Source organism: Mus musculus, chromosome 17, assembly GCF_000001635.26.
Source record: "Mus musculus strain C57BL/6J chromosome 17, GRCm38.p6 C57BL/6J".
Lineage (NCBI taxonomy): Eukaryota > Metazoa > Chordata > Mammalia > Rodentia > Muridae > Mus > Mus musculus.
Genome location: NC_000083.6, coordinates 23,955,997 through 23,982,840, shown reverse-complemented (window position 1 = coordinate 23,982,840; position 26,844 = coordinate 23,955,997). Strand labels below are relative to the sequence as shown.

Below are 26,844 nucleotides of genomic sequence, written 5' to 3'. Positions count from 1 at the left end.
GCCTTCCCAGTATTGGGATTAAAGGCATGTGCCACCATGTCTGGGCTCTTTTAATTTCACAATCATTTATTTATTTTGTGTGTCAGGGTAGTGGTACATGAGCCGTGGCGGATATGTGAAGTCAGAGAAGTATTAGAAGGAATCCATTCTTTGCTGTGGGTCCTGGTGCTCTGATTGAGTTTTCTAGCTTGGCAGCAGGCACCCTTCCCTGCTGCTGAGCCTGACCAGCCCTGATTATCTTTCTTAAGAAATTCTCTCTTCTCCTTGCCTTCGACATCATGAGCCTACACCTGATTTGGCTTCCCGCCATGTCTTCTCATAAGACTTTCAGAATCAATTCCTGACCACAAGCAAAATCACAACGGACTCGGATGAAAGCTGGTAACAAGATCAGGTCCAACTCCAAGCGAAGACACTGTGGGAGGTGATGCTGGGTCTGTAAGGAGTCACACAGCTGCAAGGCTGAGGATATATACTGCATCACAGTCACCCATCAGTCCTACCAAACGGAGTTCAACATTTTGAACTTGGAGACTTGCTCATGTCTAAATTGGGGATGTGGTTTGTCCAGTAATAAAATGTAGAACCTCTTTTTTAAAAAACGAAGGAAAAATAATCCTAGTTTATTGGGGCTCAATCTTTATCTTTTCTTTTGGTCCAGTTGCTATCCCAGAATATGTCCTTGTCGGTCACAAACGTCAGTAAGAGGCTGCTGGCCAATGGCAGTTGCTACAACATGTTTGATTGTTTGGTGAACCGTGCAGATCTCTCTATTGTCTTTTCACATTCTCTCATTAGCAGAAGTCTATTTTCTATTGAGACCTTGCCTTGTCCAGGGATTAACCAAGCCCTAGCGGTTGACCAGGTCCAGAGACCCAGAGAAAACTGGATTCCCCACGAGAACTGGGTTCCCCGTGGGAACTGGGAAAACCATCTGCATCCATTACTTTTCTTATCAGCATGACGAAACCTGACAGAAACACCTTAGAGGAGGACGAAGGATTCATTTTGGTTCACAGTTTTTAAGTTTCATGGTGGCAGGAGCTTGTGACCGGTGCCCCTCATGGAAGCTGAGCCAAGGATAGTGCACCCACAAAGGACCCACCTTGTGACCTGCTTCCCCCAGCTAAGTCTCGCCTCTTAAAGATTCTAAAACCAGGCTGCAGACATGTCTCATCTATTGTCAAGCATGAAGACCCAAGTTAAACCCAGAAGAGACAGAAGTGACACACGGTGTTCTCTGTCCTCTGCATGTACACTGTGGCATATGTGTGTTCAGGAACACACACATGTACACACACACACACACACACACACACACAAATAGCTAATGAAACACAAGCGTGTGAGTGTATTTCATGCTCAGTTCACAAAGCTGTCCTTTCAGTAGTTCAGGTCCATTAGTTTGGTCAACATTTGGTCTCAGTACGTTGGCAACAAAAACAAAAGAGAACAAAACAAAACACCTCATTCTGGTAAAAGGAGCCCCAGAAACACATCAACTCAGGTGTTAGTTCCCAAGGGAAAATTAACTAGAAAATCCATTAGCATCGCTTGCCCTTCACTGACCTAGGGGGGAAAATCCTTCCTATTTGTCTTAGTCAGGGTCTCTATTCCTGCATAAACATCATGACCAAGAAGCAAGTTGGGAGGAAAGGGTTTATTCAGTTTACATTTCCACACTGCTGTTCATCACTAAAGGAAGTCAGGACTGGAACTCAAGCAGGTCAGGAAGCAGGAGCTGATGCAGAGGCCATGGAGGGATGTTCCTTACTAGCTTGCTTCCACTGGCTTGCTCAGCTTGCTTTCTTATAGAACCAAGACTACCAGCCCAGAGATGGTCCCACCCACAAGGGGTCTTTCCCTCTTGATCACTAATTGAGAAAATGCCCCACAGTTGGATCTCATGGAGGCACTTCCCCAGCTAAAGCTCCTTTCTCAGTGATAATTCCAGCCTGTGTCAAGTTGACACATAAAACCAGCCAGTACACTATTCTAAGCCAGATTCTGCAGAGCAGGCCCTTAACCCCCCGAACTCAGGCAGAATGTGGAGGCTAGCCTTTGCTACACAAGTTTGAGGCTACCTTGGGTTACTTGAGTCCCCATTTCAAACCTTTTTTTTTTTTTTTTTTTTTTTTAAGTGACTGATTTTGAAAGTTACACAGCTGGGAAACATCACTAACTTCCCACTCGGTTTGCGGTGGATGGACTGTGGTGACAGTTGCCTTGGTTACCTCTCGTGGAGCTGAAGGCACTGCCTTCACTTTGGTTTCCAGAGGCCTGATGGGTGACATCTTTGCCTCCATACCGTGTCTTTCCCCTTCCCAGCCGAACCTTTGGAACTGTATGTAGATGTGTGGATGGATCACCGGAGGAATGTTTTGTCCCACGCTGTGACACACGGTGAGTTTGGCCTGCTGCATGTTGGAGCTAGTGAGTTTCTTCTGCCCCGCCCTGTGCACAGTCCTTCAGCTGTCCTCACCTGACAACAGCCTCAGAGCAAACCACAGGGCCAGGATGTTTGTACAGAACAATGGCATCAGCAGTAAGGGGAGTTCGGCAGTTTCTAGGGTGACCATCCGTCCAATTGACCAGTGTCTCACACAAGAAGGAAAACATCTTTTGACACTCTGTCTTGGCTAGCAGAAAAATACTATAAGCTACCCTCTCCTCAAAAATCAATAAAAGCCTACCCCTCTCTCTGCTCAAAGCAGCACCCCAGCCGGCCTGGATGTTAATGTCTTCTGACTAGATGCGATTCCAGCCTTCCCTTGTTCAACTCACTCATGGCTAAACTGCCTCAGAGTCTCTCCTATGGGATTGACTTTATTTATAATTTTATTATTAAGTATTATTTTGTTGCCTTATATGTTATTATTAATTTATTATTAGTAACTCTTTCTCCTCCTCTCCTTCCTCCTTCTCCTTAACTGGTTTAAACTCAGAAACTGTTGAAGCAAAGAGAACCTAACTTGGAGTCTGAAGAGCTGTGCCTGGGAGCTGTGGGTGGGGCAGTGTGATCTATCCTGGGGAAGCAGGGAAGCTGTGAGCTCACTCAGGCTGTTGACTGCAGGGAAGGAAGTCTCCATTTGCAAACTTAGTGGGAGCTGGCTTCGTCATAAAGCTGGTCACCCTATCTTCCTCCAGTTGCGAAAGGAACACCTGGCTTCTCCTGTCATCTCCCTTTAACTGGGTGACTCAGAGCCTGGCTATCTCCACTCTGAAGTCTATTGTTTTGGTTTAAGTCATACTTTATTTATTATTTGGATGGGACTCAGATTCTCTGTGTAGCCAATGGCATTAAACTCCTGACCCTCCTGGCACTTCTACTCAGAGGCCGAGGTTACAGGCTTGCCCACCACAACCAATTTGTGTGGCACAGTAATCAAATCCAGGTCCTCTGTGTGCTAGACAGTTTACGAACTGAGCTACATCCCGAGCCCTTCCTTACTCTGGATTTTAGAGAGTTTGTTTTTCATTTTTATCTGTAAAACGGATGAGCAGAATGAAGAGATCCATAGTTTTTGTTGTTGTTGTTTTGTTTTCTAAAAGAGGGAGAAGGCACACATGGGCACAGGTGAAACAGGGTCTCTCACTAAACCTAGAGCTAGGCTGGCAGCAAGCCCTAAAGACCTTTTCCCTCCATTCTCCACATGACAGCTTTGCAGGCCATGCCTGGCTTGTGTGTGTGTGTGTGTGTGTGTGTGTGTGTGTGTGTGTGTGTGTATGGGGAGAGAGAGGGGGAGGGAGAGGGAGAGGGAGCTGAAAATGTATGTGTTGTGTATGTGAGGGGCACGTGTGTGCTGTTATGGCACTCTGGTTGAGGTCGGTGGTCAACCTTTGTGGATAGGTTCTTGCCAGCCCTTGTTTGATCTGAGATGATCTCTTCCCACTGGGTTAGCCAGGCCTTTATGCTTCCTGTCTCCATCTCCCTTCTCCCAGCAGGGGCACACTGGATTATAGACATTTGCATGAGACTCCAGCTAAGCTTCTCCTGTTTGCATTGCAAACACTCTTGGCACCCCCAGCAGCCTGTTTCAGCCACACATCCTTCTACCAGGATGCTCTATCTGCATAGGCTGATTGCAATAATGCCAGCTCCATGAAGCCCCGAATTTAGAACTTGAGTGTGTGTGGGTCTCTGAAACCTTTAGAGGCCTGCAGAGAGATGATCCACAGAGGGAAGAAGTCAGCTGGTTCAATGCACCTCAGTAGCTGAGGTTCAAACTTTGGGAGTCTGACCCTGGGCGGTTTATTTTAGGTATATTTAAGCACAGCACAATTTGGTGAAAACTTTTCTGGTGATAATTAATTCAATCCCATGTGTACAACAAAAGTATATATAAATCTCCTCCAAGAATGAAGTAAGCTAAATATAGACCCAACATGGTTACAGTGAGGGCTAAGGTTGTGTTTTAGGCTTAACTTACTGTGCAGGTGGTGGTGGTGAACACCTTTAATCCCAGCACTCTGGAAGCATAGGCAAGTGGATTGATGTGAGTTCCAGGAAGGGCTGGTCTACAGAGTGAGTTCCAGAACATCCAATGCCACACAGAGAAACCCTGAACCCTGTCAGAGAGAGAGAGAAAGAGAGAGAGAAAGAAAGAGAGAGAGAGAGAGAGAGAGAGAAAGAAAGAGAGAGAGAGAGAGAAGAGAGAATGCCTCTTTAACTGTCTAGCCCCACTTGCCCAGAGACAGATAAGTTCCAGGAATGTTGGGAACTGTTGATGTAAGATAGCAAGCCATGTGTTTAGGTCAATTTCCCCATTTGCATAGGATCTACTTGATCACATATAGGCTGGGGGTTTGTAGGCAAGAAGTCCACCAGGATGTATGCTTGACCCCAACTGAACGAAGGCAAGAAATATGTAGCCTTGTGGGTTTTGACTTAAAGTCAAAACCTGACTAACAATTTGGCACCATTCTCTGAGAATTCTGGGTATGGACTAGACTAGTGTCTGTTGTTCTGGCCAGTATTTAATAAGGCTTGCTTCAAATTTGGCTCAAAACTTGTGGTAGTGGTCTTATTCTAGTCTATTGGGATTAATACTACACTGAAACTCTTTGTAAGCTAGGCATGGTGGCATACATCTTTAATCCCAGCACTCAGGAGACAGAGGCAGGCAGATTTCTGTGAGTTTGAAGCCAGCCTGGTCTACAGAGTGAGTTCCAGGACAGCTAGAGCTATGTAGTGAGATCTGTTGAGGATTTGGTCTACCGCTTGTATCATGTTATTTGGATTCCCAAAACTGCACCAGAATCTGCATGCAAAGCGCTCACTGAGGGTCCTTGCCCCCAGTTGGCTTTGATTGGTAAATAAAGTTGCCGGTGGCCAAGGCTAGGCAGGAAGACAGAGGTGGGACTTTAGGGCAAAGGGACCGAGAGAGGAAGGAGGGAGAACCACTACAATGGGAAAGAAGATTCAGGCTGGAGAGGTGCAGAAGATCAGAGTACACAGATCATGTAAGAGTCTGGGAAGGGCGGCCCCAGGGGGAAGAGCGGCCCCAGGGGCTCTGTTTGGGTCTAGGGCAGCAAAGACAGAATATAGGAGTATCAAAGGGGAGGTGCTAGCCACATGGACATTCTGAAGTGGTCTAACCATTGAGCTGTTTAAGGCATATTAAAATCTAAGGCCGTGTGTGTGTGTGTGTGTGTGTGTGTGTGTGTGTGTGTGTGTCTTTCATTCGGGAACTCAGACCTTTGGGGCAGGGAGTGAGGAACTTGCTGCTGCTGCTGCTGCTGCTGCTGCTGCTGCTGCTACTGTTGGTTTACTTGAGAGGTTAATTGGCAACTGTAACAAGTCCCTGTTTCAAAAAACAAAACAAAAACAAAAGAAACAAAAGCAACAAGCAAATAAAGCAAGCCATCTCTGTGTAAAATCCATAAAGACAGGTTGAAAAGCACACTTACCATAAGGGCCTAGGGGATGATCCAGGGCCAGAATCTTGCCACACAGACAGAGCAAAGGTCACCAGCCTGGATAGCATGTCCGCTCACAGCTTTCTGGGTGGGTAACAGGTTTTACATTCCTTCCCTGGAAAGACCAACCCTTGAACTTAATGCACCAGGCTGCCCTAGTGCTGATCTGTGAGCATAAACCTTCATCTTCCCCGCTTTAGTTGACTGAGAAACTCATTAGATTGCAACATGTTCCTGCGCCTCCTTCACTGCGGGGAATTCTACACGGAGACAGCTTTCTTTACTATTTGGCTGTCCTCAACATAATAAGTGATTTCCCTAATAAGATTAAAAAAAAAAAAAAAGACAAATCAGGTCTTTTTTTTTTTTTAGTAGCATCATTAGGAACTCATTGTTCCATATTTATTTGCTATATTTAATCACTTAATGATGTTGCCTATACTGAGGCTCAAAATGAGGCTCGTGTCATCGAATTCCGAGAGGGGACTATTCATGTCACAGATTAGTGAGTGCCTGGTGCTTAGAGGTGAGGACTTAATAACACATGTAGCAGAGTAAACTCAGCACCATACTTCAACCCAGGCGTGTCCAGCAAGGGGCCAGGAGGTCACAGAAACCCTGTTACATGGAAAATGAAAAATTTTGCAAATTATCAGCTTGGTCTAAAGTTAAACAGATACCTGAAAAAGCAAAAAGATTTTTAAATGTTTAAGAAGTTAACTACAGCTATAAGAATAGTGAGAGCCAGGAACTGTTAACATTTAGAGATGCAGAAGGGCCTGTGGAGCCAGTCCTGTGGTCTGAAAAGCAGTGAGCTTGGAGAGGAAGCCATGAGCCGGAAGCACTAGGCTGCTTATTCCTGTATCCGAGATGAGGCAGGGCCAGGTCTGCCCTAGAAATTCTGAGAAAACAGCAAACAGGAGGCCAGGAACCTCTGAGGCCACTAGAAGTCAGAGGCCAGGAACCTCTGTGGCCACTAGAAGTCAGAGGCCAGGAACCTCTGTGGCCACTAGAAGTCAGAGGCCAGCACTGGACAAGGGCAGTGCAGCTGGCAGAGGGAAGACACACCTCAAACACCCAGATTCAAGAACCCACTGAGGGGTTCGTTGGAGTCGTGGTTTGAGACCTTGAGAAGCAGCAAGGGCGGGCACAGCAAGGCTGGAGGCTGACCCTAGTCTGTCTTTTGTCCCTTGCGTGGTAGTGGGGAATTTGAAGTCGTCATAGTGGCAGAAGGAAATATCTTCCTAAAAAACCATTGAGTATTTCTGAGTTGATACTTCCTGGACTGGAGGGCAAACCCTGGCTACATTTGTTTCCACAGTGACCAACAGGACTCCCATGGGCTCCTAGTTCTTAAATAAGGTTGGCCAAGTGAGGGCCTTGAGCCACAGTGTTGAGAAGGGAGCCTGGGCATTGGTGTTCCTCTCTCATCTTGGCATTTGGTGTGGGGCCAGGTAGGGCAGGAGTCTTCTGGCTTCCTGGGTGAGACTTTCCTGTACCAACCTCACAGGTGGACTGACAGGCAGGCGGCTCCTATCGCCTCTGGCTCCTGATGGCCCCTGAGTTTCCTGGCCTTCACTAAACCACATCCCTGGAACTGCATGCAGAATAGGAGTCTGATTGGGCGGGTCCTGTCAGGCAATTAAGTTCCAGTTTGATTGCCTCTAAACACTGAAATGCAACCCTCCCCTAGATATTTCAAGGACTCTAACCCCACTGCGTTGTGGACCGGAGAGGAGCCATGGAGTCCCGGGCAAGGTGCATCTTTCTTCTTTTGCTGCAGATCCTGACAAGTAAGGAGTGTTGATTCCTTCCAACTCCTTCCTCCCATGATGGCTTCCACACCCTTCCTCCATCTTCCTGCTTCCTTATCATCCTTAGCCGCTCTCCCTAGACAACCTGGAGGGGGCTGAGAGTAGGAGGCCAAACCTCATGTGTCCACTGATCCTCCAAGAAAGACAGGGGAAGGGGAAAAGAGAAGATGGCTGTTGTCTTATCATGAGTCAGGTCTCATGATAAGAACTTCATGAATGAGATGTTCAGCCAGGCTCCTTCTCTTGTTTTGAATTTGTTGTTGTTTTTTAAATTCTATTTGGAGAATTTTCTGTGTATACAATCTATTTTGATTATATCCACAGCCTGCCCCCCCCCCACCTCCCCTGAGACCTAGCACTTCCAACATCGTCTTCATCTCTCCTTTCTCCCCCTCTTCTTCTTTTGCTGCAACTCTGAGTCCAGCCACTGCCGTCCACACGCCCATGGGGGTGGACCACCCAGTGGAGCATGGGCAACCCACCGGTGGTCACATCCCCAAAAAGTTACTCTCAGTCACAACTGCAATGGCTCCTCAGTGAGGGGTGGGCCTTGGGATCCACTCCCCATCCACAGTGGATTGTTGACGGCCTGACCTTGCGCAGGTCTTATGCAGGCTTCTTCTATAACGGCTGTGAGTAGCTACATGGATGCACCCACCACGCCGTGTCCAGAAGGCAGCATTTCCTTCTGCATGCATTCTCTCTGCCTCCTCTTCCGTGATGTCCTGGAGCTTGGGAGGGTGTTGATGTGGCTGTGGATTGTCCCATTTAAGGCTGAGCCCGTGGTTGCTTATTCTTAGTGGTTTGGTCACTTGTAAGTATCTGTCAGAGCCCATTGAGAAACCTTCTCTTGTTTTTTAGGGGCACGTGGAGATATATTGCCCTCAGGTAATGAACGGCCCAGAGTTTCCCAGGGAAAAGTCCAGGGCAGGGGATGAAAGGAGTTGTTGGAGATGGTGGGACCCAAGAGGGACTGGCTTTCTGAGAAGGTCCCTCTGCAGTATGTGGCCACTCCCGAGATGCTGGAAAGATCGTGGGTGGTCAAGATGCTTTGGAAGGACAATGGCCTTGGCAAGTCAGCCTGTGGATAACCGAGGATGGCCACATATGCGGGGGCTCCCTCATCCACGAGGTGTGGGTGCTCACGGCTGCCCACTGCTTCCGCAGGTTAGTGAGGTAGGGTGGAGAGTGGCAGCTGTTCTCCTAACTCTGCCGCTCTTCAGCAGATGCCTCAACCGGCTGGGCCTGTCTCTTCCTAGGTCTCTGAACCCTAGCTTCTACCATGTGAAGGTTGGAGGGCTGACACTTTCCCTTCTGGAACCCCACTCAACTTTAGTGGCCGTGAGGAACATCTTCGTGCATCCCACCTACCTCTGGGCAGATGCGTCTAGCGGAGACATTGCCCTGGTGCAGCTGGATACTCCTCTGCGGCCCTCTCAGTTCACTCCTGTCTGCCTCCCAGCAGCCCAGACTCCTCTCACCCCTGGGACTGTCTGCTGGGTGACAGGCTGGGGAGCCACCCAGGAAAGAGGTAAGAGAATATGTCTATAACCAGCCCCCACTCCTGCCCAGGGGATGACCTGGCTAGGGCATGTGCTGCCAAATTATGGGTTTCATCTTGGCCAAGGTGCCCACTCATGATGGATTTGGAGAAGCCCACCCAGTGTCCAGGTTTCTGCCCATTGCAGAAACAGGTAAGCTGAGGCTCAGCAACCATGAGATTATAGAAGCTGGCACAGCTCACAGGGGCAGACAGGACGTGAACCCTGTCCCCTGACTCTGTTTTCTGGTTTAAGGACATGGGTGGGACTAGAGAACAGAGAGATGGAAGGAGGTCCAAGCTGTCTGCATGATGGGCAGGGCTCCAGTGGGTCAGGCTGTGCTCAGGCCAGACCTTTCTCTGGTCCAGACATGGCAAGTGTCCTCCAGGAGTTAGCTGTGCCTCTCTTGGACTCAGAGGACTGTGAAAAGATGTACCACACCCAGGGGAGCAGCCTGTCAGGGGAGCGAATCATCCAGTCGGACATGCTCTGTGCAGGCTACGTAGAAGGCCAGAAGGACTCCTGCCAGGTAACAACAAGCCCTCTGGCTCTCCCTGGCACTCCTGTCATATAGTCCATATTCAAGCCCCATGTCCCAGAGACTCTAGGAGGACTGGAACACTCTCCCAGGCTCTGTGGCCTTGGCAGAGGTGTTTTAAAAAGATTTTTCGTGACTGGGCCCTCTTCCTTCTCCCTCAGGGTGACTCTGGAGGACCGCTCGTTTGTTCCATCAACAGTTCTTGGACCCAGGTCGGGATCACCAGCTGGGGTATTGGCTGCGCTCGGCCATACAGGCCTGGTGTCTACACTCGGGTGCCCACCTATGTGGACTGGATTCAAAGGATCCTGGCAGAGAACCACTCTGATGCCTATGGGTACCACTCCAGTGCCTCTGCAGCATACCAAATGCTGCTGCCAGTGTTGCTGGCCGTTGCCTTGCCAGGGTCCCTATGAACTGTGAGCTCTAGAGTTCTAGATCCTCTTCTGCTGGGCTCGGAGACTCAGAAGCTCAACATAGACACGGAGAAAATGAATCTCCAATGGTGGTTTTGTGTGGGACCGTGAAAGGTAGCTTGGTCCCCAGCTGAGCTAAGGCTTGAAGCCCTAGTACTTCTGAAGGAACAGTAGGTGCTTCACCTGTACTGGGGTACCAGGCCCCGGTCACTAGCTGCAGACCCCCATAGATTTGTAGCCATCAGTCACATAAGGACAACGTCCCAAGCCCCTCCACATGTAGAGGATATGACCCGTGGTCATGTAGGCTCAAGACAGATCTCCATTTTAATGAGGTACCTAAAGGACTGGAGGGCTTAGCCAATAAGCTTTCCTTCCCAGACACTCCTTCCAGAAAAAAATATTTAACCTCAGGCCTGCCCTGAGAAAGTGGGGTACAGTTTTACTCATCCACTTTCTGCCATGACAATAAATTCCTTAAAACCATGGACTGCCTCTTTTTACTGAGCCACTGTAGGGAGCCATGGAGGCCTTTGCCTATAGAGCTGCCATCTAGTCTCCTGTAGAAGGCCTCTCTGCTCCCAGCCACGGCTGCCACCAACTCCAAGTTCAAGCCCACCACCCCGTCAAGCCAAGAACTATCACAGTGGGACCAGACAGAGCCCCCTTTTCTCCCCGGGCCCCAGGCTAGATCCAGCCTTTGAGCCCCCCACACCATTCTCAGCATTTCCGCAGCTTCCAGCAGTGCGTGGGTGTCCGAGATCCTGAGACCCAGATGGCCCGGCCTCCTTGCAGGCCTGGGGACCCCTGAGCCAGCTCCGGCTGTCCCATGCCTCAGACTGCGCTTCACCACCCCTGGAACGGTGTCCCAGGGCTTCACTAAGGCCCAACACCGGCCCCGCAACAGTGTGGGGTCAACTTCCAGCGGCCCCTGCCTCCCAAAGCGGCCAAGCCCTGTGGAGAAGCAGGCAGGCGACCCATAATCCTACAGTTTTGCAGCCTGGGAGGTTTGAAGGCTGCAGTGACTCGAAGAGCTTAAGGACATAGTAATTTGCAACACAGGGACACATCCTGTCACACTCAGGCAGCCACCTACATGTCACTTACCACAGGCCTGGTCCCGGTTCAGCTGTGCTTGGGCCAACTCTTTCGTCACACCACAGCGCTGCAGTGGGCAAGTAGAGATGCTCAGAGAGGGCGTGTGAGCTTCCTAAGGTCACACAGCTAGCTGCTAGGGTAGAAATAATTAAACAGGGATGTTTCAGAACCTGTGCTCTGGCCTAGGTACACTGCCCAAGCTGGCCTCCTCCATGCATGCATTAGAAGCATGCCTTACCATACTTGGCTTTTATTCTTCATTCACAATGCATTGTTGCTCTGGGAGAAAAAATCCTTTGGTATGGATCTAGAAAGGTGACCTAGCAATTAAGAGACTTCCAGAGCACCAGAGCTTGAGTCTTGGTACCCACCTCACACAGCTTACAGAGGGTCCTGCTTTTGGCCTCTGAGGTCATACCCATGTGACTCACAAACACACACACAATTAAAGATAAAATAACTTTTATAAAGATTTGTTTATTTGCTGGGCTGTGGTGGCGCACGCCTTTAATCCTAGCAGTCGGGAGGCAGAGGCAGGCAGATTTCTGAGTTTGAGGCCAGCCTGGTCTACAGCGTGAGTTCCAGGACAGCCAGGGCTACACAGAGAAACCCTGTCTCAAAAAACAAAACAACAACAACAAAAAAAAACCAACAACAACAAAATTTGTTTATTTTAGGCAGATAGGTTTGTCTGTGCAGTGCTCATTCATATCTCTTGAAACTAGAGCTATAGACTAGCGTTACAGATGGTTGTGAGCGGCCGTGTAGGTGGGTGCTGGGAATTGAGCCTGAGTCTTGTGAAAGAGCAGCCAGTGCTCTTAACCACTGAGCCATCTCTCCAGTCCCCCCATAAGATACAAATTGAAAGAAGCCCTTTGACACCTGTTCAGTCTGACCATGTGACCTCCTTTCTTTCACATTTTTTTTTTAAGCAATTCAGTTGAATCGTATTTTCCAGAAGTATCTGACCGTGTATAATGTACATCAAATTGGAAAATTGTTGTGTGCTATTTGAGCTCTCTGAGTAGTTGGCTCTGGGAACAGGATTGACCCCATCCACTTAAGACCCAAGCATGTCTGTCTCCAAGGTCCTGTTACTCTGTGACAGGGAGGATAACACAGCAGACAGTGCAGGAGTAACAATCTTGTGTTGTTCAGAACTGGTAGAAAGAGCAGCATTGTCAACAGAGGCTTCTCTTGCTAACCCCATGCCACAGAAGCACCTGCCGTGGGAGAGAGAGGTGCGAGTTTGACCACAGACGTACAGTTCAGTTGGGAATCCAGCTGTGGTCTTAACTTCCCCAGTTCCTGTTGGATGTCATGAAGAGCTATATTTGGTGTTTTGAGACAGGGTTTCTCTGTGTAGCCCTGACTGTCCTGGAACTCACTTTGTAGACCAGGCTGGACTCAAACTCAGAAATCTGCCTGCCTCTGCCTCCTGAGTCCCGGGATTAAAGGCACGCGCCACCACTGCCCAGCATGAAGAGCTACTTTGTGATGTCATCTCTATTTGTTCTTTTACTTGGAGGAAATGCTCTGCTGTGCCAGGACTCACTCTATCAGGAACTCTAGCCCCTTGACCAGACTCCCCAAGTCAAGAGAAGGGGTGCACTGGGGCCACAGCCGGTCCTGCTTTTGCTTCATCACTTGCTGTTTAGTCTTTGACTTTGATTTGCTTTACTTAATAATCTCACGCACGTAAAACTACAAGCATGGCTGCCATAACTTATTCTCCAAGTTGTAAAGAACACTATGGTAGATTTAAAATTAGCCCTTCCTGGGCTGGAGAGATGGCTCAGTGGGTAAGAGCACTGAATGCTCTTCCGAAGGTTCTGAGTTCAAATCCCAGCAACCACATGGTGGCTCACAACCATCCATAAAGAAATCACTCCCTCTTCTGGAGTGTCTGAAGACAGCTACAGTGTACTTACATATAATAAATAAATAAATAAAATAGCCCTTCCTGGGGCTGGAGAGCTGGCTCAGTGGTTAAGAGACTGGCTGCTCTTCCAGAGGGCCAGGTTCAATCCCCAGTACCCAGCTACATCCACATTGTGGCTTACAATGGCCTGTGGTTGTGCTTTCAGAGAGTCTGGCTCCCTCTTCTGGCCTTCGTGGGCACTGCATGTATGTAGTGCATGTACATACATGCTGGCAAAACACCATATTCATAAAATAAAAATAAATAAAAATCTTGGAAAATCAAGAGAGAGAAAGAGAGAGAGAGAGAGAGAGAGAGAGAGAGAGAGAGAGAGAGAGAGAGAGAGAGAGAGAGAGAGGAAGGAAGGAAGGAAGAAAAAAAGTCTTTCACCTCAGCCTGAGTAGTTTGCCTGCATTTCTCCTGTGCTTTCACAGTAAGAATGGCCACCTTCCTTCTTCTGTGTGGTTATTAGCAAAACTCTCATTCTTTCTTGAAAGTGTCTCAGTCAAACCATGAGCCAGGAACCCTTTGATGTGACAGTCTCAGTGACCTATGGAACATCTACCTCATACTCCTAACCTAGACTGTAGGTGCAGTCTATAACAGCTGTGGGTGCCATCACCTCCTTTGGCTGGTGAGCGCCCTCTACCTGGGTTTCAGCAGATGCACAGAGGGTGCCTGACAAAGACAAAAGAGACCTTTGCACATTGCAGCAAGTTTCATAAGCTCCCACTGTCTCTGTGGCTGCAAGGGCCACGGAAGGGATGGCCACCCTCCTTGAGAGAACCATCCAAACCTCTCAGAGTCAGCACCTTACTTCCTGAAACTCTGTTCACTCCGGGTGGCTGGCTGGAGTACTCCCCAGAGAGCACTGTGAAGCCAGCCCAGAGAAGACTGTCAAAGCCAAGGGAGAGACTGGAAATGGCTTGGTTGGTAAAGTGTTTGTTTTACAAACATGGGGGCCCGAGCTTGAATCCCAGCACCCACGTGAAGATGTCAGGTGCAGCAGGAGGAGATGAAGACCTCTGGGGTTTCCTGACCCAAGTCGAGCTCCAAGCCAGAGAGAGACTCTGCATCAAAATATAAGACTGCTAACACCTGGAGCAAAACACTCAAGGTTGGCTTCCGGCCTACACACACACACACACACACACACACACACACACACACACACACACACAGAGTCATTTACACACACACTCACAAACATGCACACACACACACACACACTCACACACACACACATGTACACATGTACACACAGACACACACACATGCACCCATGCATGCACACACATCACACCCAAAGCTATTGTTGACTGCCCAGGGCAGAGGTAGAGAACATGTAAGAGATCTGTCAGCCCTAGACCTTCTGCCTTTTCAGAGGAGAGGCACCCTTGACAGCCTCTTAGTTATGCCTGGGAAGAAATGTCTACCATTCTGTTGCCCCTGAGTCTATTTCCATGCGACCTCCCTCCTTACAGAATTCTCTGTGCTCCCCCTTCCTGCACCCTGCTCTCCCATTTGTCCTTTGGTCTTTCGGAGCCCACCTTGTCTCTCAATTTCTCTCGATGTCAAGGGTCAAGTAGTTTGCTAATACATTGTCCCCTCGTGCCTCAGGATATCTGCATCCCGAGTCAGCAAAGGACAGCGGAGTGGAACAAACGAAAAAGCCCCAGTTCTGCCCTCCAATTTTGTTTCACAATTTATTTTCCTAAGCAGGATCTCATGTTGCCCAGCCTGGACCTGGCTTACTATGTAGCTTCCAGTGACTTTGACTCCAGAGCACCCAACTTTTACCTCTGGAGTGCTGGCATTAGACGGACGAGCCACTAAGCCCGGTTTCACCCTGCATCCCTGCTTAACCCATGACAATCGGCAAACCTACCCTGCAGGAGTGAAGCCCTAGGAGGTGTCCAAACAAGAGCCCTCTTTAGACAGCAGCCCTTATCCCTTCATCAGGTGACCTCACAGCCCAGTTCTGAGAGCCCCTTCTTTTCCCAGGACGATAGTGCCAAGATGGACATTTCTACTTATAGCGCCCTCTCACCTGGCTTCCAGCTTAGGTAGCAGGCAAGGAGGTGCTGGGGTTGGGTTGGGGGTAGCTGGGAATGGAGAGAGCAAAGGTTGTGGCACCCTGTTGACTGCACATCCTTGTCTGCACAGGGGTTTGTCTCAGGCACCTCCTCTGGCTGCACTGTCCATATGATCTGGGTGGCATCCCTCAGACACAGATCTAGTGACAAGTTCATTCTTGGACAGTCTGTAACAGAACTTGGAGTTCCGTGTTGCTCAAGAGGAGGTAGTTCATGGCCAACACAGACAGCACACAGACACTCCCTGCAGGATCAAGCCAGAACAAGGATAAGGAAGTAGTTACAATTTACTCAAATGTTCCGGAAGACCCACAAGCTCATTTCTGTCCAAAGGTCAAATTGGGGAATGAGTGGCTGAGAGGAGGAACTAAGCCAAGTGTAGGACAGAGGGGTTTCCCCAGCAGTAGCCCAGGGCTGCGGGTACCATGGCTTCTGCTCTGCACTTGAGTAAGTTGGTGAGCGGTGATTCTCAGGGACACGTGGGCTGTGCCTGTGGCACCATAGGTGGCTAGCTCCAGGCTTCCAAAGCAAAGACCCTCCATGATGTGGATGCGTGCGGGATGCTTCAGACAGGGCCCTTCCCTTCATGATGATGGGCTGGGCACAAGAGGGGATAGGAGGTGTGGGATTTGGATTTCAGTAACATGCCTCGCCACAAAAATTACTTCTGCTTTCTTGGCCTTCGTTTCCTCTGCAGTAAAAAAAATCAGAATCAACGTCCCCCCTAAAGTATTTAAAATGATTAAATGAGTAACAGTTGTGTAAGTATTACCAGGGCTTCAAATCTGATACATGGTGAATGCTGGTCTGTTCTTCCATCCCCCCCTTCATTCAGACATCTCTCTGCTCACTGGCATGTCCACCCTCCTAGCTATTTGTACATCCATTGACAAATTCATCCACACATTCATCCAAATATCACCTACCAACCTATAAGTCTATGCAACTATCTACTCACCCATTTATTCATCTCCCCATTAATTTGTTTGTCCATCGATCTATCTTCCAGTCCATCCATCTTCTCACATACACATACACTTATCCACCCACCCATTGATCCCCTCATTCAACAGCAACAACAGCAACAACAACAACCCCCATCCAGACCATAGCATCCCTCCTCAAAACTATTCCCAGGCCCCTCAGCAGGACCCAGCCTCCCTGTGCAGCACCAGGAAAGCAATTCTGTCACCACAGATTTCCTACCCATTGTTTCGACCTCCTTCCTCCCTCTTACTGTCACTGGCTCAGCGGGGGGCAGGAGGTGTTCTTTCACTCAAACACAGATACACGTCACAAAAAAAGACCAAGGACAGCATTGGAAGAAGGCCTTTATTCAGGGCTTGTGCTCAAGCGTAAGATGGTCATGGGATACACTCTAGGTCTGCTCTCCCAGCAAGCTGTGAATGCCTGGCAAGTGGCTTGTGCTATTGTTTGTGGCATAGCTTGGAACTTGGCATTAGAACAATGCAAGGAGGCAGCCTGCTCCTGCTCACAGTCTGTGCTCCTGCTCATGGTCTGTGCTCCTGCTCACAGTCTGCCTGTGTTCCTCCTGCCCACAGTCTATGTTCCTGCTCACAGTCTGTCTGCTTGAGCGCCTGCTCAGTGTGCCTGTGCCGAGGCTGACCTAACATCCTCACTATTGGCATTTGACAGCTGACCAGGAAGGCCAGGTGGCAGTCATCTCCACACAGACTGATCTCAAGGCTGTAGGAAGGCCCCTCTGCAGGCTTGCTTATGATACAGAGATTACTTTCTCATTAAGGATGGGCAGCATGCTTGGGGAGCCCGGGCTTCTTGTCCCCATCCCAGCCACAGGGACACAGGTTCTGGCTTCTCGTGTCTTTCAAGTTTTACCAGCATGATAGCTTATACCCATAATCCCAGCAGTCGGGAGAGTGAGGCAGGAGGATTGTCTTGTGTACAAGGCCAGCCTGGGCTAATAAGGAAGAGTTTGACTGAAAACAAAAATGGCTACTAGGGTGACAGGTCGGGGAAGAAGTGCTTGCCTTGCATGCACAAGGACCTGAGGTCCGGTCCCAGAACACAGGTTTCAAAAAACAACAAAACTAACAAGTGAAACACAGATGTGGTGGCTTAGACTTGAACTCCCAGCTCTGAAAAGGCAGAGGCAGCAGGATCCTAGCTGAACTGGCAAGCTCGGAGATAATAAGTTTCAAAGAGCAAGATAGATAGCTCCTAACAATGTCCTCTGGCTTTTACATGCCTGCCTGCACACCCACATGAACACACACACCACACACACACACACACACACACACACACACACACACACACACACACACACACACACACACATACAGAGACACCCCAGTGACTATGTGGCTAATGGAACTGATTGATTGATTGATTGATTGATTGATTTTTGAGACAATGTCACACTCTTTAGCCTTGTCTGGCCTTGAACTTGTGGCAATCCTCCTGTTGTAGTCTGCAGGATATTGCCATTGCAGGTATGAACCATCACTTCCTGTTGAATTTGTATTTATTTATGCATGTATGTATTTATTTATCTATCTATCAATCTATTTATTTTTGATGAGATAGGGTCTCATCTATCTCAGGCTGGCCTTGAACTTGTTATGTAGCAAAGGTTGATTCTCCTGCCTTGTTCCTTCCAAATGCTGGGACAGCAGGTGTTTATAACCATGAGTTTAGTGACACAATTAGTTAGCACATGGTAGTTATATAAACTTGGCCTAGGTGGTGCCACTATTAGGAGGTGTGGCCTTGTTAGAGTAGGTGTGTCACTGTGGGGGTGGGCTTTGAGACCCTTCTTCTAGCTGCCTGGGAGACAGTCTTCTGTTGCCTTCAAATGAAGATGTAGAACTCTCAGCTCCTCCTGCATCATGCCTGCCTGGATGCTGCCATGAACCTCAGAACCTGTAAGCCAGCCCCAATTAAATGTTGTCCTTTTTAAGAGTTGCCTTGGTCATGGTATCTCTTCACAGCAATAAAACCCAAGCTGAGACTGTATTTTTGTGTGTGTACACATGTGTGCATGTGTGTAGAGGTGTGGGGAGGTGTATGTCTCAGTCACTGTTCACATTCTTTTTTTGAGAGAGCTTGCTGATTTGGCTAGATTGGCTAACTGGTTGGCAAGCTCTGGGGGTCTCTGCTTGTGTCTGCCATCTGCTCTGGGATTACAGGTGCACCCTGACATGCCTGGCTTTTAGAAAACAAAACAAAACAAAACAAAACAAAACACAAACAAAAACCATGTCTGCATGCTTTACGGTATTAAGTTCAAGGGATAGTTTTTATTTTGAATTTTAAAAAGTGAGACTCTTAGAGTAAGGCAGGCCTATCACCACACCAGCCTACTACATATGTCTGACCCCCCTGTGAGAGCAATGGCCAGAGCAAGCAGAACCTGGAAGGGAGAGATCTTCTTTTTGTTCTTCACTCCCTTTTTCAGTATTTTTAAATTATTTATTTATCTGTCATGTGTGTGCATGCGTGGTTGTGCTCACGAGTGCACCAGCGTGCTTCTGTGAAAATCAGAGGAAAAGCTTTGGGAGTGGATTTGTTTCTTCTGATATGTAGGTCCAGGGGTTCTATCAGGTTATCAGGCTTGGGGGCAAATGCTTTTACCTCCGGGGACCCCTTGCTTGTTCACGTTGCACACGGCCCTTAGACTTCTCATCATATTCTCCAAGACAGGGGTTTCGTATTAAAACTAACAAAAGCACCAGACAGCTGGGCAGAGACTTGGGAAAGAAGCCATGCTAGTAGACAACACATGCACCAGAAAGTGACTCCTATTGTCATTAGTGATCTCCATCTGAAGGGTCCGGAGGGCGCTTGCGCAGAACACTCAGCATGGGAGCTTGTTGGAGGACGTTGGCCACCGTCTGCCTTCTACTTCTCTCTGTGCTGACTGACACTGTCCAGAACAACCCAAGGGAGAGAAGGCTTTTTGACTTCTTGCCTCAGTTAATGTTTGAAGGGGTGTGTCTCTCAGGTGATTCTAGATTGTGTCAAGTTGACAATTAAAAACGTCACAGTCACTGCTGTGATGCTCGGCTCAAGCCTGCGGGATTAAGCAACCGAGAACTGTGAGCTCCCAGACTGTGAGCCGACAAAGCCGTCCCTGAAGACGTTCTCTCATGAGCTTGCTTGCTTGGTTGCTTGTTTGTTTCTTTGTTTTGTGCATTGAGAGATCCACCTGCATCTGCCTCCTAAGTCTACCACCACCTGGCCTCTCATATGATTTTTTTTCCATTAAATAATTAATTTATTTACTTTATATCCCAATTGCTACTCCACCTCTCATGTGATCTTAAAGATTTACTTAAAAGTACTTTTTTATTTTAAATTATGTGTATGAGCATGTGGTGGGTGGGGGGGAGGTTGTAGGTGGGTGCGGAAGCAAGAAGAGGCTGTTGGATTAATGTATGTCTATGAACATCTCTGAGAGTTAGTGTGTCTGGGTCATACCCACGACTGTAAGGCAGAGTGAGAGTTAGCGTTCTCTTTCCATGTGGTCCCAGGGATCGTTCAGGCTTGGTAGCAAACACCTTTATCTGCTGAGTCGCCTTGCTGGTCCTACTCTCAGATCACAACTATGGGAAAGGGACTAATGAAGACACAGTGAGAAACACTAATGACACCAACTTTAGCCAGGATGGCGAGTGGCTGCGAAGAGCTTCCATTCTGTGTGAAGCGCCAGAAGCCCTGCTGCTTTGAGAGCTGGTTGGCAGTTTCTTTCCCCCCTTTGTTTTGTGGCTAGGGTGGGAGTTGAGTCTAGGTCTTATGTGGTCAGGCTGGCCTTGAAATTGTCATGTAGCTGAGGTTGACCTATAGCCTCTAGCTCCAGAGCGCTGGGATTACAGGTGTGTGTCATCATACCCAGCTGGTTTTAAACATTTTCACTTTCAGTAGGAAGCATTAATTCCACTTCAAGAAGAGTAAAAACCTCTCTCCCTCCAAGACTTACCAGTCCCCAACAAATAGTGCACATGGTCACCACCTAATAAATGAATTTTTAAAAATGGGTGATAAATTAAGAAAAAAAAAGACAAAAGATTACCTATGACAGTTAATCTCAATCAACAACTTGTTGAGATCTAAAATCACAGGGAGATTGGAGACAAGCTCCAGAGATGATCTTCATCATGCTAACTGATACTGGAAATCTTGCCCACTGTGGGCAGTGCCATTCTCTGTGCAGGGGGTTTCCAGACTGTATAAAATAGAGGCAGGGCACTGAGAAGCGGCTTATACTCATAGCTCTCTGCAACCTTGTTATGGATGGAATATGACTAGCAGCTTTAAACCTTGACCTCCCCAGAACCTTAGTTTGTGAATTAAAGTAAGCCATTTCCTCCTCAGGTTGCTTCTGTGGAGTATTTTGTCACAGCAGCAGGAGAGTTAGTTAGGACACAAGAGAACTACAAAACAGAAGATTCTCAGACACACAGTATCAGATGAAGGACTCTGAATACAAGAGGTGGCAGAAAACAGATTGTTGGCTGCCTGGAACTCTGATGGGGGCACACTGAATGTCAGGGAGACTTTTGGAGGTAACTTTTCCACTTTTAATGGCAGCAGAAGATATGGGAGTGTGGACATTTACTAAAAGTCTTCTGACTGCAGTCATCATAGCTGCGTTTGTTGTTTATTGTTTTGTTTCTTTTTGACAGGGTTTCACTCTGTAGCCCAGGCTAGTCTTGAACTCAGCTCCTCCCCCTTTGACCCACTGAATGCTGGGAAAACATCTGTACTCGCTACACCTGACTCATACACACTTTTTACTGCTGGTGAGCCATAACCACAATAAAGTTGCTTAAGCCTGAACGGGAAAATACAACTGAGTAACGAAGTCAAAAGAAGGAAGGGAGACTAAGCCCCAGAAAGCTAGACAAAGCTATAAAGCAAACTGCACAAATGGCTGTGTGCATGCAATGAGGCGGAAGATATCCCTGTGTAAAGGTCAGCCAGATAAGAGAGCAAACACACATAAAATTAAAAAATACCTCATTAAAAGAACGGAGATGAAATACTGAGGCTGTTTATTGTGTTCCATGTGGGATAACAAAAAGTTCCAGAATCTATTGAAAACAATGGCTACACAGGACTGAATGTACACTTTAACATGGTTTAAATGATCCGGGCATGACATTTCACTCCTATGATCCCAGTACTTGGGAACCTGAGGCAGAAGGATTGCCATGAGTTTCATGCTACCCTGGGCTACATAGTGACACTATTTCAAAAGAGAATAAGCAAATAAAATGAATTAAAGGGGGTCTGGAGCTATGGCTCAGTGACCGAGAGCGTTTATTGCTCTTGCAGAAGACTGGGTTGAGTTCTCAGCACCCAACCATTTGTAACTCCAGTTTCAGTGGGATCAGATGCCCTGTTCTGACATCTGAGAGCACAGGGATGAGAGCACAAAATGTATGTAAAACATTCCTACACATAAGAATAAAACATGAAAAATTATTTTAAAATTAATCATATATAAAATAAAATAGGTTAAATAGTAATTTTTCTTAAATAATGAATTTACTGTTATGTTTGCTATAATAATAAACTCATATTTGCTAAACTCCCACAATATATAAATGGATTTGGATGACCCCAGAGCGATTTGGGGCCAGGGTTATAGAGTCTATAGGGAGTACAGACTCTTGGCTCCTAGGTTTGGAGCCCTAGCAAACAGACCCTGCTCTGACACCCACTAGATCATCTGGGAATCCAGTGAGCAGAATGGGAGAGGAGTTGGGCAGGGTGAGGAACCCCAGCTATACTCCTCAGAGCCATATTTTAACTAAACTCAATCTTGCCATGGCTCTGTCCCTGCCTCTGCTCTAGCTTGGTCCTCCAGGCCAAGAATTCTAGTCCTTAATGAAGTTCAAAGAAGGAAGTCAGGGCCAGCACTGCCTAGTGTGTACCCGCATCTCTGCCTTTCTCCACTAGAGGGCAGTAACACTCCACAGCATCATGGCACCAACTAGCTCCCAGAACAAAGGCCCATGCTCTGGGTAATACCTAGTTCCCTGGACAAGTTCAAGTTCAGATTTCCTCCCTGACAAGAAGCCACCTAGGGATCACTGATCTCTCACAGGCTCCTCCCTTCCAGGAGCTGGACCTTCTTTAGAGCAGGGCAGAAAGTGTTCTTAGCTAATCTGCAGTTCTTGGGAACCTTCAGGACCATTGTCCGCAGCCCTTTCTTGGAGAGCAGTCCTTGGAAACACAGCAGAGCCCTTTGATGGGAAAGTGGCCCATCTAGCCAGTGGAGACCAGGTGACTGCTGGGTTCTGACCCCGTTATTTGGAAGGGAAAGGCCATGTTGGAAGAAGATGTTTGTTCAGCCTGGTTTCCAGGTCTCCATGGAGGACCTGAGCCACATCTTCCCTCTGAGCTTGCTCATGTGTTCAGTGAAATAAAAGTCTATCCTTTGTTCTCAGCTCCAAGATGGACAAATAATGCTGTCTCCCTGCTTGATCTACATAAATCCCTAGACAAGCTTTCTGCAGCCCCGACCCTTCCTCCTCTTCCCAGGAAGCTGCCTTAGACAAACAGAAGGAAGGGCTTACAGCAGCAGTAAACCTGAAGGTGAGGCTTCCTGACCCAGCCCAAGTCAGCCCTCTGTGCTTTTTCTTGGCTTCCTTTCCTGGGCTCCCAGACTGCATTTCCATGGAGCTCCTATGCATCACACTATCCCATGAAGAGTCTCAAGGCTGACCAAACTGAGCCACTGTGACTGCTATCAGGGCCTAAAGCACTTGGTGTCTCAGCTGTAAATAGGTATCATGGCAAGGCCAGTCTCAGAGCTCCCTGGAGGACTAAGGCTGTGCTGGGAACCCTGGCCAATCAGTGGGAGATGGAAGGACTGGTTCTGGGAAGTGGGGGATGGGGTGCAGCAGACTGCAGCCCAGCAGAGGACATAGGGGGCTGTGTCCTTCGGGGATAGTCTCCAAAGGCAGCTATCTACTGGGATTCTCAACAACAGATCACTTTAACAGATGGCACAAATAAGAGGCTCCTTTATTCAGGGACTGTGGGTGGGACAGAAGTGCAATGTCCTCAATGTCCTGGATACACCTCACATTCTTCCCAAGGTTGAACCAAAGTCCCACATGATGCATGGCTGGGTGTCACCAGGTTGTAAAGGGACAAGTCATGGGGCTCAGCCCAGGTAAGGCAGGAGCTGAGTGAGACCTGGCCTGGTGCAGCAGGAGACGCCAGAGGAAGAAAGGGGGAATGGGTGGAGCCAGCTAGAGACTGAACTGTGCCGGATGGATGGAGGGCTTTGAAATGTGGGGTTTCTCCAGGTGTACTGTGACAATATGGTTGGCTTTCTCAGAGCTTAGTCAGAGTGTTAGCACAGTGACACTGGGGTCACAGTGTGGGCATGGGATGAAGCCATCCCTGGGCTCTCATGAAGCCTTTGAGACGATGGGAAACAGGGTTCCCCGGTGTTCTCTTGTCTCAGTCTGAGGCCTGGAGACCTCTGACACCCCATGTCTTCCTCAGAGCTTCATGAAGTCTTGGCACCTCCCTCTGGGTCCTGAACCCTCGGGAGCCATGCTGCTGTTGCTGACCTTGGCTCTCCTTGCTGGTCTCATCTGCAGAGCCCAGAGTGAATTCCCACACTTGGTGTATAATCTCCCAAGTCCTGATCCAGGCAAGAGGATCACTGGAGATGAAGGAGCGACTGTGAGCACTCACCTACTGTGAGCACTCACCTACTGTGAGCACTCACCTACTGCGAGCACTCTCCTACTGCTCTCCCTTCTGACTCCCTTTGTTCAGGGATGCAGGGTAATCAGATCTGAAGAGCAGGGAAGTCCAGGATACCCCTGTCTTTCTGGGTTATGAGAACACCGTTGGAGTGAGCAGGGCTATGATTTTTGGGCTTCCCTGTAGCATGCCTTGGTTGTGCCAATCTCTTGTGGCTTATCTACTGGGGTCTTTAGAACATTCACGGGTCTCACGCTTACAACTTTACTCAGTGTTCTCTTTGCCTTTGCTTCTCCAGCGTGGCCTGCACTGGTCCACTCAGGCTGGCATGCCCAGGAAAGGGTGAAGCTCCTCTCCAGGTAGGCAGTGGGAGGAGAGTATCACAGAGGCTTAGGGCCTTCTTCCAGATAGTTCCGGTGGCTTTAGGGCCTCTTGGTAGTGACAGAAACTACGGCATGAGTGGAGAGATGCATACACCCAGGGCACACAGACCCCATCTTCAGTTTCCTCTGCCACTCGGGACCTTAACTCTGCTCAAGAAAGGTCAGCCAGTCTCTCAGGACAGGCCAGGTCTCAACTGTCCTCACCAGTGCTTGCTCCTAGGCTCTGTCATTCTCCTACAGCACCCTAATGTTGGGTTACTATTGTCAAGTTTCACAAACACAAACACAGTCATCCTGCCCCCCCCCCAACTTAATTAAACTGCAGATAAACAATGAAGACTCTTTAAAGGTGTCAGCCTGTACAACATTTAATGTGTCCTTATCCTTTAGAAACTTCATATTAGGGCACCAAGGAGACAGTTCTCTGAGTAAAAATGCTTGCTGTGTAAGTGTGAGCCCTAGGTTTAGGTTCCAACCGCCTATATAAGAGATGGGTGCTGAGGTCCACTGAACCCAGGACCACTGAGGCAGAGACAGAGAGGTCCAATGGATTTGCTCTCCAGATGACAGCCCAAATAGAAAACTCTAGATTCAGTGATCCTACGCCCCAAAGGTCAGGTAGGATAGTGGGCCCCATGGGTAAGAACAATTGCTCCAAAGCTTGAACACCTGAGTTGGGATACCCAGAATCCAGGTTTACAAAAACAAAACAAAACAAAACAAAACCCTGAAAGGCTGTGAGTGTAGCCACAATATGTGGCAAGGCAGAAAAAAGGCAGGCAGAGCCATGGACGTTCTGGGCAGCCAGCCCCAGCATTGAGCTGGAATCCCGGTGAGAGACACATCTTCAGGCAATAAGGTGGATAGAGATGAAGAAGACACTCAGTGTCCTGCTCTGACATCTGCATACTCACAAGCATGTGTTTGTAACACACACACACACACACACACACACACACACACACACACACTCACACACTCACTCACACAGACACACACACATGCACGTGCACACACATGTGCACATGCACACACAGACATGCATGCATGCACAGGCACACTTCAGTAATGACAACAGAAAGTCTATTTTATTTTTGGGCTGTGTCTAGCCATCAGTTCCTTGAGACAGGGCCTCAATGTGTAACTCAAACTGGCCTTAAGCCTGGAACTGATCCATCTCATCTGCACAGGTGCTGGAGATTCAGGCAGGCAGTGCTACACTCAGCTACTTTAAAATATAAAATGTTTGAAGCCTGGCTTGCAACCCCAGTCCTGTCCTGTAATCTCAGGAGCATGGCTCAAGAGGACCACAAATTCAAGACCATTCTGGCTACAGAGTCACTTCAAGGTCAACCCGGACAAAATGGTGAAACTCTGTCTCAATACAAAGTAAAAAGAGGGTTGGAGAGTAACCTGGGGGTTCATGAGCACACTATCAGCTTTCAGGAGGCTGAGTCAGGGGGATTTTCAGCATCAAAAAATTCAAGGACAACCTGGGTTACAGAGTGAGATCCTGTTTAATAGATAGACAGGTGATAGATAGATGATAGATAGATAGATAGATAGATAGATAGATAGATAGATAGACAGACAGATATCTGATAGACTGGTTGAGACTCTACTCAGGTCTCAGAACTACTAATAAGCAGATGAAGGCCTGCAACAACTTAGCAGGTAAGGGGCTTGCTGCTAAGCTTGGTACTCTGAGGTTGATACCTGAGCCTATATGATGGGTAGAGAGAACTGGCTTCAGCAAGTTTGTCCGCTGACCTCTGTAAGCACACCATGTCACAAAGGTGCCTCTCTGTACAATAAACAAATGCCAACAAAATAAATAAACAAACAAACAAACAAACAAACTTCTGACCTATACTTTACACAGAAAAAGTATGCATTATTTAATCTAAAATGCAAACTGAGTTGGATATCCTTCCTAGGTTTCATGTGGAGGCCGAGTTGGCATCTTTGTGAGCAGCAACTGCAAAGCCCGGGCTTGGGAACAGTCTAGAAGACTTGGAGAGGGGATGTCCTCTCATTGCTTGGAAGAGCAGCTTGGGAACAGTCTAGAAGACTTGGAGAGGGGATGTCCTCTCATTGCTTGGAAGAGCAGTTACCAGAGTGCTCCAACCCCCACCTGACAACACCGGGTTGAGTGGATGCTTTCTCGTTGGCCCCAGAGAATCACCCATTTTATTTAGGCTGCAATCCATCTCTGGTCTGCTGGCCTGAGCAAAAGATTCTTAGTGTGGCTATGGATTTGTTTGTCATAGACAAGGGATGCCACAGAGCTTAGAAACTGATCTGGGTAGACCCTGCATAGATTCAAGCTGAGAAGGGGTGTCATGGCAGAGTTGTTCACCCTGGAGCAACTGCCCAACCTGGGGTCAGACTTTGTGGGGACCCTAG

At 48.2% G+C, this 26,844-nt stretch overlaps 1 protein-coding gene and 1 long non-coding RNA gene across 7 annotated transcripts; one reads left to right on the top strand and one right to left on the bottom strand.

The window, feature by feature from the left end:
- The first annotated feature begins 2,269 nt into the window (after nt 1-2,269).
- Prss30 (protease, serine 30) lies at nt 2,270-10,715 on the top strand. Of its 5 annotated transcripts, XM_006524382.4 has the most exons (7): nt 2,270-2,403; nt 7,613-7,712; nt 8,595-8,621; nt 8,735-8,900; nt 8,993-9,264; nt 9,643-9,803; nt 9,974-10,715. In XM_006524382.4, the coding sequence occupies exons 2-7, from the start codon at nt 7,661-7,663 to the stop codon at nt 10,226-10,228; spliced, it is 933 nt and encodes a 310-aa protein (XP_006524445.1). In that variant the 5' UTR covers nt 2,270-2,403; nt 7,613-7,660; the 3' UTR covers nt 10,229-10,715. The 5 variants fall into 5 exon arrangements, with proteins under 5 accessions (XP_006524445.1, NP_038949.2, XP_011244786.1 ...); NM_013921.3 differs by lacking the exon at nt 2,270-2,403 and having other exon boundaries at nt 7,611-7,712; nt 9,974-10,714; XM_011246484.2 differs by lacking the exon at nt 2,270-2,403 and having other exon boundaries at nt 7,619-8,365; nt 9,691-9,803.
- Nucleotides 5,125-15,576, bottom strand: Gm41546. Of its 2 annotated transcripts, none has more exons than XR_876669.1 (3): nt 15,298-15,576; nt 11,336-11,459; nt 5,125-6,034 (listed from the first exon to the last, which is right to left on the bottom strand). It is a non-coding gene; the product is annotated as a predicted gene, 41546 (long non-coding RNA). The 2 variants fall into 2 exon arrangements; XR_003952236.1 differs by having other exon boundaries at nt 11,336-11,393.
- Between the last annotated feature and the right edge of the window lie 11,268 nt (nt 15,577-26,844).

Coding starts and splice junctions, on each gene's coding strand:
- Prss30 (XM_011246483.2), top strand. CDS start 8,203: ATGGGCAACCCACCGGTGGTCACATCCCCAAAAAGTTACTCTCAGTCA. Junction 8,622..8,734: donor TGGAGATATATTGCCCTCAG/GTAATGAACGGC, acceptor GTCCCTCTGCAG/TATGTGGCCACTCCCGAGAT. Junction 9,804..9,973: donor GCCAGAAGGACTCCTGCCAG/GTAACAACAAGC, acceptor CTTCTCCCTCAG/GGTGACTCTGGAGGACCGCT.